This window comes from Corvus moneduloides, chromosome 22, assembly GCF_009650955.1.
Source record: "Corvus moneduloides isolate bCorMon1 chromosome 22, bCorMon1.pri, whole genome shotgun sequence".
In the NCBI taxonomy this organism is placed as follows: Eukaryota; Metazoa; Chordata; class Aves; order Passeriformes; family Corvidae; genus Corvus; species Corvus moneduloides.
Window position 1 is genome coordinate 875,921 of NC_045497.1, and position 16,059 is coordinate 891,979.

Sequence of the window (16,059 nt, forward strand, 5' to 3'; positions counted from 1 at the left end):
CTCTCAGAATACGTTTTGTCCCCAAAGAGCACCCTGCTGTACCTCAGCATCAGCCTTTGCTCAGCTACTACAATGTTTAATTTCAGCCTCAGGCTTTCTTGTGCTCCATTTTCTTTAGCTCATTATAAGACTTGACACCTCTGTGTGATTTTCCTTCATGGCAATAAAGGCACTTCTACAAAGTGCAAAGATAGTGAAGCATCTCTAATCCACCAGTTAACCAGCATTAAAATCCAGCTTTATGATTTCCAGCATCTGGAATGTGTTTTTACAGGAAATGTTCCCCTCTCGTGCCCTCCCACCAGGAAGGGTAAGGCTGCAGGATAAGCCAGTGCTGCCAAGGACACAGCTCTGAGGGGTACAATGTGCAGTTTTGGGGGGGCTGGCACTTCAAAGAATTCTCTACCTGCAAGTGACAGTTTAATTCCAAGGGTTTTTCCTGCCCAATGTTGCTTTATCTCAGCAGCATTTTGACCTCACCCATGGCTGTGGAGCCACACGAACGTGCAGGGAAAGCACGAATCCCGCATGCAGTGTCACACAGGGCACTGTCACAGAGCAGCCTGGCTTCCACAGGGAGCCTGGGGGTCACACGGGGGTCCGAGGGCACTGTGGCAGCCTGGAATGCCTCGGGAAGGTCAGTCCAGCAGACTTCCTTTGCTCTTTATTAGACTTTAAGCTTGCCCCGAGGGGATGTTCTCAGGAAGGAAAGAAAAATGTGCCCAGAAGATACATCAGTCAGAGGCTGGCAGGGCGAGGGAGGGCTGGAGGAGCACAAACTGCACCCGTCTGTGAGCAATAAAATGGCTTTGTTGGCACAGTCAGGGTGAACGGGGCACTGCCATATCCTCACAGACAGAACCAGAATGGTTTGGGTCGATGGGACCTTAAAGCTCAACCCATCCCACCCCAACCATGGGCAGGGACACCTTCCACTATCCCAGGTGCAGATCCAGGCAGAACACCTGGGAAAGTTTGTGTTCCTGCTGTGTCATAGCCCAGCACATTAGTGCTCCTCCTCCACCCCAGGAAGTGTGATGGTTATTCGCTTCAGAATCAGAGTGAGTATTTACTGTGTTTGTAATTAACCTTTCCCTAGAGCTAATACAAACATGCACGCACGCCCCTTCCAGCCTTCCTCTTTCCAAGTTTACTCGCTATTCCCACACCCTCTCAAGCCCAGCTCCCACAGTCCCTCTCATCAAGGAGATGCTCCAGACCCCAGCCTGGACCCCCTCCAGTCGCTCCTTGTCTTTCTTGCACTGAAGAGCCCAGAAGTGGACACAGCGTCCAGATGGACACAGCTGTGGGGAAAGGCTGAGGGACGGGGATTGTTCTGCCTGCACAGAAGCTTTGGGGCGGCCTCACTGTGGCCATCCAGTGCCTGAAGGGAACTTAGAGGAGAGATGGGGAGACACTACTTACAAGAGCATGTCGTGACAGGGTAAGGGGGAATGGGTTCAAACTGACAGAGGGCAGGTTTGGACTGGAGATTAGGAAGGAATTCCGTGTGAGAGTGGTGAGGCCCTGGCAGATGGAGGATAACTCTGAAAGCGTTCAAGGCCAGGTTGGATGGGGCTTGGAGCAAGCTGGGATAGCGGAAGGAGTCGCTGCCCGGGGCAGGGGCTTGGAACATCCCCAGCGTCCATTCCAACCCCAGCCGCGCGCGGCCCCCCGCGCTCCGCTCCACATGGTCCCGCCCGCTCCCCCCCCGCCCGCGTGGGCCGCGCCGGCCCCGCCCCCTCGCACGGGGATTTTCCACGAGGCCGCGGCTCGGCGGCACGTAGCGCACGCACGCGGGCCCGCCGCTGGCGCGAGGCGGCCGCAGCCAATCGGGGCGCGGCGGGGGACGGCGCCGGCCAATGGGCGCGGCCGGGGGGCGGGCCCTGCGCGCGAGGGCGGCTATAGGCGGGCGCGCGCGGGGCTGCCCGGTCTCAGTTAGAGCCGAGGCGGCGACAGCGGAGCGGCTGCGGAGCGGGGCTGCCGGCACAGCGGTGAGTGCGGCCGCTCTCGCTCAGCTCCCCGCGGGGCGAGAGGCCGCGGTTTCCCTTCTCCAACTAGCGGCGGCGGAGCCCCGGTCGTCCCCGTGGCGTAGGGCTGGGCCGAGCCTCGGTGGTCCCCGGGGGGGTGCAGGCCGCTGTGTGTTCCCGCAGCACCGGCCGGGAAGGGAGGGCGTGAGGCGGCCTGAACCCCGGCAGTGTGTGGGGGCGGCGATTATAAATGGGGGGGGGTATGATGGGTCAAGGCGGGGGCAGAATCAGGGGAATATGATGGGTTAAAGCATCCTCAAAGGCAGAGTTTAACCTCTCTCTCTTAATCATTAACAGTCGCTCTCGGATTGCGTTTGGTGATTTGGACCTTCTCCTCTTTAGTGGATGTCCTTCAGCTTCCCATCTCAAATATTTAACGTTTGCTGGCACTCCAGTCTATGCCTGAGGCCTCTTAGTGGGTAATTAAGTGCTGGTTATCCCAAGGCAGCGCTGGTGGGGAGAAGCACCTGGAAGTGCTTAACATCTCTGCATGTTAAAGTGTGGATAAAGAGCTGCCTGTTAATCATTCTGCCTCGTGCAGGGCTGCTAGAGAGGATCCTGGGCTTTCTCCTGCTCCGTTACTTGCCTGCTGAGTCACAGGGTAGGGCCATGGCTTTCTGAGCCTGGCAGGAAGTAGTGAATTTTGTCATCCAAACCCACAGGCTGAGCCAACGCAGTTTCAGGCCTCCATCTTATTAAACACGGAGAGAGAAAGTGGTTGAACGTGTCCGTGACTTGCTCCCTGCCAGGCATCCTTTAGAACCCGTTGGATCATGTTGCAGAGGTAGAGGTGAATTAATACCCCGTGGAGTGCAGAGGAGCAGGGTTGGAATGTGCACATTTGTCCAGTTTCTAGGGGTGCTTTGGCAGTGGAATCGATACGTTGGGATCTGGTAGAGTGCGCTCAAAGGTCTCAGCTTTTTTCAGAGCACTGGTGGTATGAGAGTTATGGTCATAAGGACCTTTAAGTGTCAAGAGAGGCTTCCACTGATAAATGTGGCAGGCCTGTAACAGGACACTCACTAGGGCAGTTATTTCTATGGCTAAACTTTAGTCTTGCTTTTTAAATCTCCATTCAGCTGCTTGCAGTGCTCAGCCTTAACCCTGTATTTCTAGAGAAGTGTGCCTGCAGAATAGTTCACAAGGACAGGTTTTGGTGGTAGGGCTGGCTATAAAAACAATCTTTGGAAGTAATTTTCAGTTGGAGTAATGGCCAGTTGAGAGTAGTGCATTCCCTGTGCAGGGCATGGAGTCAGGTGAAGAATAAGTGGTGATTTCTTAGACTTGAGCTGGCCATGGGTTGTGACTTACCCTTGGAGTAGGTACTCACATGTGCTCCCGGGCAGGCCAGGTGAGCTGGAGTGCGGCTTCTCCCCTGAAGGGAGACAGTGACCTTGTCAGCAGATTATGCTGCAAAAAAGGTTTAAGGCAATGTGCTTGTTAAATACCACTGTGGTATTTGCATGTTCGGCAGAGGTCAAAGGTCTGAGCAGACAGTGCTGCTGTGACCTGTTCTGCCTTCAGTCAGCATTTCCATGGTTAAACCTGGGCACAGGCTGACACTTGTGTTCTAGATGAGTTGACTGAATTAATTGAGGCAGAATGCATCGTGCTGAGCTTGTGAGCTAAACGGCATCAGTTTTACCCTATAGGTCAGTGGGAAAATTGGTTCTTGAACACAAGAGTGGGGAGTTTGCAAAAGGAGCAAAAAAAGAAGCATCAAGAATTTCTGGGGTGATGCAGTGGTGTGAAATGCCTCTTTCTGCAGAAAAGGGAGGGACTTCTGGTCCTTTGTCAAGGATGCTCGAGTGATGTCTGACCTGGCAGACATTCCCTCTGGAAGCTCTTGCAGTGTGTATTCCTGAAGTGCCTCCTTTGTGAAGGTCAACAAACAGCTCTAGCACTGCACTGAGAGCTCCTGCTAGCTGGCTGTGCTTTCAAAGAATGAGGCACCTATGGTTTTGTTGCAAAGCCATGGTTCTGAAAATGCAAGTAAGGTTCAGCAGGTGCCAGCCTAATAAACTCTGAAAGCCCTTTTTGGATAAGTGGGGATTCTTCCTATTAGCCATTGCTCAGTGCATCTGCAGAGAGCTCAGTGTTAGTGTGGGTGGGACTGATAAGCAGAGAGTTGCAGGGATTTATTTCTAGCGTGTATGTTCACTGGTTGAAACTAAGTAGTGGCAGCATGAAGGTCAGCCTAAAGAAGTTGTCTTGCTTCGTATTTTAGTCATATCATGTGTCAGTGTGGGGGTCTGACTGAAATCTTAGACAACATGCAGGGGGCAGGACAGCTGGAAGGGACACTTGAAAGCCAAGGGGGGAAAGCAGATGGCTGCCTGTGCTTTTGACCCAGGGAGGGCAGAGTTTGCTGTGGGGGAGGAACGAGTGTGTGCAGCTACCCCCTCACACACACTGAAGCAGCAGCAGCAGCATTTCTAAGGTCATGTTTTTTTAACTTCGCAGTAACTGTGGAAGGATTCATGACCATTTCTGTAAACAGGGTTGCCACCCACATTGGCTTGCCAAAAACCCAGCTTCCAGATAGTTCTGCTTCTGAGGCTGAGCTTTCTTCTGTGCAGATGGGCTGGGTTTGGTGCCAGTCGATGGCTTACAGGCATGTGTATGACTTGATTTTTAAAATGTAGCTGGGCTTACATAAGAATTCCCTTACCGCAGTTTTCTGAAGTTAATAAATGTGAGAAGGGGGAAAAGGAAGTATTCAAAAGATTAGGGTGATTTTTATTCTTTTTAAGAGGAAAAACTATTCCTGTAAATGCTCAGCAGGGTGTAACTATTAATGCAAGCTTTTAATGAGAGCTGTGACTGCTTCTGTTTCGTCATTGGTTCCGTTTGGCTCTGAACAGCTGCTGTGCATATTAAGAGCACTCTGTGCATACTGAGAGCTATTGCACTCTGGTCTCTTATCAAAAAGAACTCTTAACTGATAGCAGAGATTCGCTGTTTTGGGATCGATTGGCTGCTTTGATGTGGTGAGGTGATGTTCCTTTAGATCACTCTGGAGACAAGACTTCTGCTTTTAGACTCCTAGGCTGAGACTTCTGTCTCCCCAGCATTTGACTCTCAAGTCTCACCAAGTATAAAAAGTTTCCCAGTTGAAATAGTGTGAGGTGATGTTTCTGAATGGCCTTAAGACTGCAGGTGTTAGTACAGGGTATAAAAATGAAGCTGCTGTTAGGAGCAGTTGCTGCGTGCTGAGAGCAGTGCAAGGCCTGTGAGGCCCCTGGGCAGGGGATCTGAGGGGTGTCTGTGTCCCTGGCACCCCGGGGCTGTGTGGGAGAGGTGCTGGGCCAGGTCTGCTGGGTGCTGCTGGCTGTGCCTGCAGCCAGTTCAAGTTCTGGAAGCCACCCACAACTGGCCTTGGGAGAGTACCAGCACCTGGGATGAGGAATCAGGGAGTGGCACCAGCAGCCAAGTGGCAGTTGTGGTGGGCAGGGTGTGCTGGTGATGGGCTCTGCCTGCTCTGGTCACCCCAGCTCAGCTGCTGACAGCAGAGCCTACCCAGAAGCTTGAGGACTTGAGCATTGCCACTTTTACTAGTTGGTTCTTTTTCTTAGAACTATCAGAAGACTGCCCTGCCACCAGAAAATCATGTATAATATTAATAATTAGATTCCTTGATGAGAGATGCTGAAGCTCCCATTTTCCATTCAATTTCTCTAGAGAAGTTTGCTGTCTGCCAGGAGCTTGCATTTGTCATCTGCTCCTGCTGTTCTGTCTAGAGTCTCATGATACTGCAGTGAGGCCACTTGGAAACATCAAAAGAGACTGTCCCTTGCACATAAGGAAGTGTTTTTTTTATTCTAAAAGTCATGGGACACTGGAAGAGCTTGCCCAGAGAAGCTGTGGCTGCCCCATCCCTGAGAATGTTCCAGGTCGGGCTGGATGGGGCCTGGAGTAACCTGGTCTGGTGGAAGGTATCCCTGCCCATGGCAGGGGGTGGGATGGACTGAACTTTATGGTTCATTCCAACCCAAACCATTCAATGAGTAATTCTAAGCTCCTCTTTTCAGGTACTAAAGATGTCTATTACCAAGATCCATGCCCGTGAAATCTTTGACTCCCGTGGGAACCCCACTGTTGAGGTAGACCTCTACACCAACAAAGGTGAGTCCTCAGCTGCAGCTGTTCACCCCTGGCTTAGATCTGATAGAACTCGAGGCAGTCAGAAGTACACACACTATCCTGGTCTAGCAGTGGAACTGTGCTGACTTTCTCCTCCATACATAAAACTTGTTGGAACTTGCTGTGAGATTTGTGGGAAAAACCTCTGCCTCATTCTATTGGACGAGTTTGCTGAGCTCGAGCTCCTGGCCTGGGCAGTACAGGGTTTTCTGAGGGCTGCTGCTTCTTACAGCCTAAACTGTGTGAGAGTTATTATAAACCTGCCCTCCTTCCCTTGCCCCAGCATAAACTGGGATAGCACTTGGAATCTCGGAGTTAAGGCCTTTGTTCCTGTCCTGGAGCAGCTGCTAATGGCCTTGCTTGTCAGTGCTCCCAAACTCTGTATGAGTACACTTGAAGTTTAATTCTTAATTTGTCTGCAGTGGCTTTCTGTAATGACACAATCTGCTGCACTGCTGAATTTTGGGTAATGGTTTCTTCTCTGCCTAAGTACTCAGGCATGACTAAAAAACTTGTCTAATTGGGCTTTCGCATGTAACATCTTACATTTTTAATTATTGTAGGACTTTCCCTTGGTTTGTTAGTTGTTCATCCCACATCTGATAGGATCTGACAAAGGCATTGTGCAAACTCATAGCAATGTGGTCTGGTGGAATGAGCAAACACAATGGCTCTAATACACTGATTAAAGAGCTGATCTTTCTGTCTCAAAAGATTAATGCAGTCATTTAATGAGACTGCCCCCACTAAGCTCTTTGATTTAGTGGGATAAGGGAAAGACTGGAGGCTGAAGTTAGCATCTTGAACCCCAGGCAGAGCAGGCTCCAATGTGCAGATTTGCTCCAAGTTCAGCGTCCTTGGCTGAAGGAATGGGCTGTCTGGGTGGTTCTGCTGTTGTCAGAAGAGCTCAGAACTCCTGTTAAGAAAATTGGTCTCCTAATTGTCTCTTTTATGCCATATCCTGGAAGAATTTAAGAGCTTGCCTTGCCTGAGCTCAAAAGTAGATCCAGTGAATAATTTGAATAATCCAGTGAATGTTTTTGGAAGGGGAATGGATGCTTCCTTAACTCTTGAAATGCACAGTGGAAGAGGAGTCAGTTTGCTGTTGGTCAGTGTGAGGGTGATGCTGTAAATGAGCAGACAGCCCTCCTAGGATCACTGTATATGTCAGCAGAGGTGTGGTTTAGAGATTCCCGCCCCTGTCTCCAGGGGTGGAAGCATGTGGCAGGCTGGGATGGTGTCTGGGTGGAGGATATTCTGTGGATTTGAATGTGCCAAGGAGTGTTTTCCTGTTGTGGACAGGTCTGTTCAGAGCCGCTGTTCCCAGCGGTGCCTCTACTGGAATCTATGAGGCCCTGGAGCTCCGTGACAATGACAAGACACGCTACATGGGCAAAGGTAAAGCTGCACCTGGGCACCCAGAGTGCCTGGGACAGCCCTGTCACTGCATGTGCTGGGCTCCTGTCCTGCTGTCTGTGCTCGGTACATGGCGGGGCAGTGGGGACAGGCAGGGAGTGACAGCTGTGCCTGCCATGGGTGAGCTGGGGCAAAGCAGAGGTGGCTGGGTTGGTTTCCTGGGATGATGGGGAGGGTGACTCTGCCTCCAGCAGGGCAGCTGCCTGGTGCTGCAGGGCAGGGCACCTGCACATGTGGGTGTGTGGAGCTGGGCACACACAGCCAGGTGGCAATGTCTGTGGTACAATGTGTCCAGGTGTGCTTTGTCACCCTGCTCCTTGTGCCCTGTGTGTTGGTGTGTGTCAGAGTACAGAGTGCTTTAGCAGTGCTGTGAGGGCATCTAAACTGCCAGCTCCAAAAGCCTTGGTCATCCTGCAGTTAGTCACAAGGTCTTTTCATAGACCCAGCTTTCCCAGAACTCTTAAATCTGTCAGCTCTGACACCAGAGACTCCTTAGATTCCAGCATGTTAAATCCTGAACCTGAGGTTTTATGCCAACTGCTGTCCACTGCTAATGTGCAGCTCTGCACTGGTAGTCCTGGAAGGTGCCTCTGTTTCAGACCTCACAATAGCTGCAGCCACTCTGGCTTTTTGTCTGTCATTACAGGTAGCCAGGATACTTAAGTTTGTGTTAGTGGTGTAATATTTTACTTCTCCGGGGGCTGGTTGTGCCTTCTGAAAAGAAACTAAACCCAGCAGTCACCAGGCTGGCTTGGGAACAAGTATGGGTGAGAATGAATAGCTGCAAACAAGATGTCACTACCTAATAAACATCCTGGTAGTGCTTCTTGTGATTATTCTGAGAGCTTGGACAGTTGGGGCTCCTTCTTAACTTGCTGCTTTAAAAGCATTGGTGATGCCTTTGAAGTGTAAGCAATCATCTTGACTTTTGGCTGGGAGAGAGAATTATTTTCAAACTTTCCTGCCAGTCAGGTGAAAAGAAGCTGAAATGTTTTTTGCCTATTAAGAAAGAGCAATTCAAGTGCATAGCTACTGAATTGAACTTGGAGAGCTTTGTCTTAGAAGATTCATGGTTGTTATACCTTAACATGGAATAAACTTCTGGATGACCAAATATCCCAAAAACCCAGGGCACTCTTTCTTGGGAAGAGTAAATGTGTATTTACCTCACTGTGCTAAATGTGTGTGTGCTTAGACCTGTTAAGTCTGATCCTATGGGCAGTTCTTAATGGCATTTAATTAGACTGTAGTTAACAGGCTGTGGCAGCTGAAGGGCTTTGTCAGCTGGGAAATAACATGAGTTATGAAAAAATAATCATCAAATGGGATCAATTGCAGATAGCTGGTAGGCCTTTTGTAATAGAGATCTGCAGACTTAGACCATTTGAAAAAGCAATTAATGTAGTTTAGGATGCAGTCAATTCACATTCATCCTTCTGAAGCTTAGGTTTTTGGAAGTCTTTAAACAGTGCACAGTAAATAAGGTGATGCTGTGGCAGTTACAAAACAGTGCCAGGTAGTGAAGTGCCTGAGCTGCTGCCCGTGTAACTTTTGGGGAAACTTTTTTCCTTCCCCTTACCCCTGGATTCTATGAGTTGAGAGGAGAGCCCATCCTAAAATCTTCTCTAAATGCTGTTGTTCAGTCCCTTGGGGTTTTGGCCTGCGGTGGTGATGGCAGAGTTATGGAGACCTGGGTGTGAAAAGCACAGAGCCTTGCACAGCCTCCTCTGCTCTTTGAGCCTTTTGTCTCTAGTCCACTGCTCAGTCTGTGTCCTCTCTGGCATCCCTATGGGGTTGGCTGTAAGTCTTCACCTGTGCCGTGATTCTGGTGTCTGTTTTGCTTCTGTCAGGTGTCTCCAGAGCTGTTAAATATGTTAATGAGTTCCTGGCCACAGCACTGTGCACACAGGTAATGGATGTGCTCCCAGTGCAGCCCTGGCACTCGGATGAGTCTCTCCAGTGCATGGCCTGGCAGACTAACCTGGCATTCCTGGCCAGTTCCTAGCCAATGCATCCTTCATGCACCTCCCAGTCCAGCCAAGGCGCCTCTCAGTGTTCAGACCTGGCCGTAAGCTCAGGTTGGACTGGGGTTGGAGTAGCATGAGGTGGTATTCCTGGATGTTCCTGTTCCTGAGATCCCCTACTAATCCCTGCATAACCTGTGTTGACCAGTGTCTGATTTGCTTGTTCCTTCCAGGTGTCTCAAAAGCTGTTGAGCACGTCAATAAAACTATTGCACCTGCACTGATTAGCAAGGTAGGAGCAGTCTGTCTTCTCTTAACATCTCCTACAGCCAGGCAGCATCCAAACCATCATCTGGTGGTGTGTGACCTGGGGGGTGTCAGCCTGTGCATTGGAGTGCATGTGAACAAACTGACTACAGCAATTGTTTCACTTAATTTACTTAATGAGTGCATATCTAACATGTAATGAAACAATCTCCAGCAGCCTGGTGTAGTGTGCAGGAACACTTCAGCCCCTGGGAGCTATGGTGGTGTGCAGTTAGGATGCAAGCTGATTTATGCTTCAAAGAGTGGCTGAATGATGAGGACGGGCTGGATTTTATCCAAGCAGGGTAATTTGGAAGGGAGTCTGAGGGGATCTAGAAAAGTCTGCTTGAATGGGATTCCTGTGTGCTTTGTGGGTGCTAAGCCCTGCCTACAAAGGCTGGTGCAAAACTAAGTGGTAATGTGTCAAGTGATGGCACATCCAGCTCAGCTGCCAGCCTTGGGCTGCTGTGGGTGCCCAGAAGCTGCTGCTGCTGTGGTAAGGACAGGGATTGGCCTGGTCAATTGTTGGGAGCTGCCCTTGAGCAAGTTTTGATGCCTGCCAGGGATGTCAGTGCGGTGGTGGGCAGGTGAGAGTTTGTGAGCCTGTGTTTGGTGTCAAACAATTTGGTTGCTTCTCTCTGCAGAATGTCAATGTTGTGGAGCAAGAAAAGATTGACAAACTGATGCTGGAAATGGATGGGACAGAGAACAAATGTGAGTGGGCTTTGTGGCACTGAGGGGTGAAAAGATGAAGATGGGTCAGTAGAATTCTAGTTCACCTTACCAGACCCAACAGCCAGTGTATGGCCTGTGCTGTGCACTGCCATAATTCAAACCATGGGCTGGTATTGCTGAGTCTCTTTGTAAAAAGACAAGTTTTCTAAACAATTTCTTCCTATTTCAGCCAAATTTGGTGCTAATGCCATCCTGGGTGTGTCTCTGGCTGTGTGCAAAGCTGGTGCTGCTGAGAAGGGAGTCCCCCTGTACCGTCACATCGCTGACCTTGCTGGGAATCCAGAAGTCATTCTCCCAGTTCCTGTAAGTCCCTGGGTGGGGCAGGCTCAGGCCTCAGTTTGACTTTAGCCTGGTGATCTTGGATCCAGCTCTAGAGAATGAGGAGGCTGACTGTAAATGCTGTTACCCAGTTACCCTGACACTTTCCAACTTGGCTTTTCCTGGTTCCTCCAAGGCTTTCAACGTGATCAACGGGGGCTCCCACGCTGGCAACAAGCTGGCCATGCAGGAGTTCATGATCCTGCCCGTGGGCGCTGAGAGCTTCAAGGAGGCCATGCGCATCGGGGCAGAGGTCTACCACAACCTCAAGAACGTCATCAAGGAGAAGTACGGCAAGGATGCAACCAACGTGGGGGATGAGGGTGGCTTTGCCCCCAACATCCTGGAAAACAAAGAAGGTAAGAATGAGACAAGTGTGGGAGGGGATGTAACTGATAGCTGGAGGGTGAAGATCATGCCTGCCCATATCAATGACAAGCAGGATCAATAGGATCAAAAGTGTAGAACTTGCTGCTGTTTCTTTGCTCTGTTTCTTACCCTGACAAGCATCCTAATATGCTCTACTGATAGGGTCAGGTATTCCCTTGGACATCAGTTTATGCAGTTTGACAGGACGGTTTTTCCTTCAGTGCCTCATTACTCTCATTCCTGTAGCAGCTTGAGGGAGTCTTGTGCCCTTCCAGTTGAAAAGTGATGTGGGAACATCTGTGCACTGCAGGTTTTCCAGAAGTCAAGTCAGAGATCAGTGGAGTTGTTTTTCTGCAGACAAAGAGGGAAAACAGTTTGTGCTCTGCCTGGTTGTGTGTGGGAGGGCACGAAGGCTACCCTGGGAAGCTGAGGTGGTTGCTGCTTCCATGGCCAAAAACTTCTGTTCAGGAACCTGTGGGAGAGGCAGTTTGTCCGTGGGAGCAAAATATCTGTTCCTACAAAATCTGTACCAGAGGAGCTGTTTCTGCACCTCTCCAGAAATGGAGCTGCTAACAAGGCAGTGGAACACTTCAGTTCAGTTGCTCTTCACTTTACAGCTGCTGGTTATGTTATTGTGGAAGGGGACTGGTGAACTGCACTGCCTTTTTTGAAGATACTGAGACAGGACCAGCAGTTGTGTCATTTCTGAGTCCCAGTGTCACATGCAGCTTTGCTGGGTCTGTACCCCTGCAGACATCACTGAAGATGACCTTGAATGACAATTACATTCCAAGGAATTTTTTTTGCTGGCAGCAGCTGCTTTTTCAGTTTGTGCTATATTAGCATCTTAAAAAACACAGCCAAACCCACACAAAAAAAAACCAAAACATAAAAACCAGCCCAACAAGAAAAGAAAATACTTAATCTAAGCTTCCTGCTGCAAACAGTCTGGCTGATCCCAGCTGCTCCCCTGCAAGTCAGAGGTGGTTGGGACTCTGACAAACAGTAGCACAGTGGGCAGTATCCAGAGACTTCTGCTGAGTGGTTCTGTTCCCTCTTCTGCAGGTAAATGTGCACATGGAGAAGAGGTAGATACCAAGAGGGGTCTCCTGTGCAGAGGCAGGCTGTATCTCCTTGCTGTCAGGGTTTGGATGCTCACCACTTCCATGGTCAACACCTGATGTGGAGCTAAAAGGGATTAGAGTGCAGGCACTGCTTCCTGCCCACATGCATAAAGCTGAAAGAGGATGTGGTATCATCTAGTATTAAGCTTTCTGGGCTGATGTGTAGTCCTGCCTGAAGAGATTAGGAATCCCATAATGGTGTCTCAAGGGTATTACAAGCTAAAAGCAGTATTAAAGTAATATCTTGTTCCAGTCAGTTCAGAAGTGGGAGAGTTTAAGAACCTTTTCCTTTGGGCTTTCTGAAGGGGTAATTGAGATTCTTTGCCAAGTGACTGTGCTGCTGTTGGGAAACAAAGAGCTTTGGGGTTAGGATGCCTGGCAGGCACTCAGAAACACCTCTCTGTTGCAGCTCTGGAGCTGCTGAAGACAGCCATTGCCAAGGCTGGCTACACTGACAAGGTGGTCATTGGCATGGACGTGGCTGCCTCCGAGTTCTACCGCGATGGGAAGTATGACCTGGACTTCAAATCCCCTGATGATCCCAGCAGATACATCTCTCCTGACCAGCTGGCTGACCTGTACAAGGGCTTTGTCAAGAACTACCCTGGTAAGTTGCCCATCAATGAGAAGCACAGCAGTAGTGGTGCATCGGAGTTGATTGCAGAAGGAAGGAGTTGGGGTGCAGCACCTCTTACAGGAGAGATTGAGAGCTCCTGCTTTACTCAGCCTCTTTGGAGTCTTAGGAATGTTCTTGGAAGTGGGTAGGATTTGTCGGCAGCACTTTGGTAGCACTCATTCAGACAAGACCTTTGTGCTGGCATTGTCCTAAAGCTGCTGTGTCCCTCCCCAGTGGTGTCCATTGAAGACCCCTTTGACCAGGATGACTGGGGTGCCTGGAAGAAGTTCACTGGCAGTGTCAACATCCAGGTGGTTGGTGATGATCTGACTGTGACCAACCCAAAGAGAATTGCCAAGGCTGTGGATGAGAAGGCCTGCAACTGCCTGCTCCTCAAGGTCAACCAGATTGGCTCTGTGACAGAGTCCCTGCAGGCGTAAGTTCTGTCCTCTGGGCCAGGCCAGGGTGGGGCTGGCTTTCACTGGGGGAGATGAACATACAGACCAGATCTAGGGGAACAGAAATCTGCTGGTGGGGCATCTGTGATGGGTGAACAATTATTAATTGATAAGTTATTAACTGATAGGGGACATTGACAAGTAAACCTGTACCTTCATGGTCCTGACATCACATGGGTGCCCTGAACGCCTTCCCAGGGTCTGTGTGACAGCAGCTCCTGATCAGCACCTTGTCCTGTGATCCTGCCCTGTGCTGCCCCTGGGCAGTGTCCCTGGAGCAGAGGCTGCTGGGCACAGGGCATGGTGTGAGCTTTCTCTCCTGATCTCTTGCAGCTGCAAGCTGGCCCAGTCCAACGGCTGGGGTGTGATGGTGAGCCACCGCTCTGGAGAGACAGAAGACACCTTCATTGCTGACCTGGTCGTGGGTCTCTGCACTGGTCAGGTTGGTATCTGCAGCTGCTGCAGTTTGGCATTTTGCTTGATGAGATCATTTGGTGGTGAAGCCAAAGCCCTGGTGCGGTGCACTGCACTGCCCTGCCTCCAGGTGTGCAGATTTGCTGTGTCTGTTTGCAGGGAGCTGATGTGTTAAGGGAGTGTGATGAGGGAACATCTTATCTTGTGCAAACTCACCTTTGTCAAAAGTCTTAGCTCCAGTGGCTGTTGTGGGGTTTCCTGGTCCTGCAGCTGATAGCAAATCAGCAATCTCTATTGCTGCCAAGATAGGCTGTCTACTGTTTGTTTGCATATGTAGATACTGAGCCTGATGCCTAAGCAGAGCTTGTGATGATGCTTATTACCCTGGATAGTTTTGTGTTGGCACTTGGAGTTCTTCACTGACTTTGTGATTTCCCTCTCAGATCAAAACTGGTGCCCCGTGCCGATCCGAGCGTCTGGCCAAGTACAACCAGCTGCTGAGGTGAGCCTGGGACAGGGAAAGGGCATTCATTCTGGTAGTGCTGTGGGGGCACAGCTTGGGCTCTGCCCCTCAGAAACACCCTGCAGCTGCAGGACATGCCCTGACCCTGGCAGAGGTGCTTGTGTGGGTGCAGGTGGCTGTAGGCTGAGGATGAGCTGGGTGGGTGAGGTCCAGAACAGATCACACAAAGCATCCTGTGATGCTGGACATGAGGCCTTGTCCTCTGTGCATGAGGCAGTTCCCTTGGCAAGCATCTCCAATGTTGGGGTAGAGTTGTGTGGCCCTGCCCCTCTGTGCGGGGGCTTGGTGGGAGCTGCCTTGTCACTGTAGGACCTGCAGTGCCAGCTGGCTCAGATGCTCAGTGTGAGAGCCCAGAGGGGTTCTGTGCTGGCTGCTGACACCCAGTGCTCTCTGTCCTTACCAGAATTGAGGAGGAGCTCGGCAGCAAGGCTCGCTTTGCTGGGAGGAACTTCAGGAACCCTCGCGGCAACTGAGTGTGGAAGAGTCCCCCCGTTCTGGTTCAGCACTAGTCACTGACTTAGATCACAATTACCTGTACTAGAAAGATAAGGGCAGCTGAAGGAAAAGACCAGTCTGCAGGTCCTCTTGTCCTCTAGATGATCCCTTCACCCAGTGTTTTCACCAACTCTGGTCTGTTAATTGTAATGCTCTGCTGCTTCTGTAGAACAGGCCCTGGGGGTGTTCTGTGCATTTAACACCCGCAGGGGTCATGACATTGTGATTCTGGGCATAAACACTTTAGTTCCCTTTTCTGCCTGTCTGATCTTCAACGTTTGGAGCTGTGTGATTTGCAGTGCAGCAAGAGGTACCTGCAGACAGAGACAGTAGTGTTTTTACATGTGATAAATAAAAGCATCAAACAACCCAACAACCTGTGTGGCTTGGAGTTCTTTGGAAGAGTCGGGGGAGCAGGGATTCCCACCTTTACATCATAGAGTCATGGAATGATTTGGGTTGGAAGGGACCACCTTAAAGCTCATCTTACCCTTTTTCTTGTGGTTTGGAAAGAGTTTTTTGGGTGTCTGTCCCCATGGTGGTTCTGTTATGCTGTGTGGGCCCTGTCACAGGGACCAGAGTTGTGACCTGAGTCCATTCCCAGACAGGAAAAAACAAATTATTTACACAGCTGAGTGAGAGAGGATGCTGCTTATGGGTTTTTTCCCGTAATGGCAGAGTAGTAAGAAAAGCCTTAATTTCCGATGCTTAATAATCCTTAATTCCCGAGCGGGGCTGGTGCTCCCTGGGACGGGCCCAGCACTGCCCCCCGGTGGGCGCGCCAGGCCTTGCACCGCACTGCCACAAACCGATTTTGTCTCTTTTAACATTTTAAATCGCCGCGGTGGCAATGTTACAGCCAGCGATGCTGCAGGGCACGCGCCATCGTCTGCCTTAAAGAATATTCTCAGTTCTGGTGTGGGAATAACGAGGAAACAGCCTTCCCTGGGCACTTGGCAACTGTGTTCCCTTAGGAGATTTGGCTCCTCTTAAGAAGAGCTTTGCTATAAATACCAAATTTACCAGCCCCAGCACAGGGCAAGGACCTCCTCTCTCCCACATTTGTCCTTTCCCCAGGCCTTGCTCTGAGCTGGTTGCACTCCGAGGCAGATTTGAAGCCCACTGCACTTCTCACACTTAGCTGATCT

At 50.4% G+C, this 16,059-nt stretch overlaps 1 protein-coding gene across 1 annotated transcript; it reads left to right on the forward strand.

Moving 5' to 3' along the window:
• The first annotated feature begins 1,881 nt into the window (after positions 1-1,881).
• ENO1 (enolase 1) lies at positions 1,882-15,284 on the forward strand. Its single transcript, XM_032131857.1, has 12 exons — positions 1,882-1,994; positions 6,062-6,155; positions 7,476-7,571; positions 9,787-9,845; positions 10,504-10,573; positions 10,764-10,897; positions 11,049-11,271; positions 12,815-13,012; positions 13,256-13,457; positions 13,813-13,921; positions 14,337-14,395; positions 14,820-15,284. The coding sequence occupies exons 2-12, from the start codon at positions 6,071-6,073 to the stop codon at positions 14,887-14,889; spliced, it is 1,305 nt and encodes a 434-aa protein (XP_031987748.1). The 5' UTR covers positions 1,882-1,994; positions 6,062-6,070; the 3' UTR covers positions 14,890-15,284.
• The last annotated feature ends 775 nt before the right edge of the window (positions 15,285-16,059 follow it).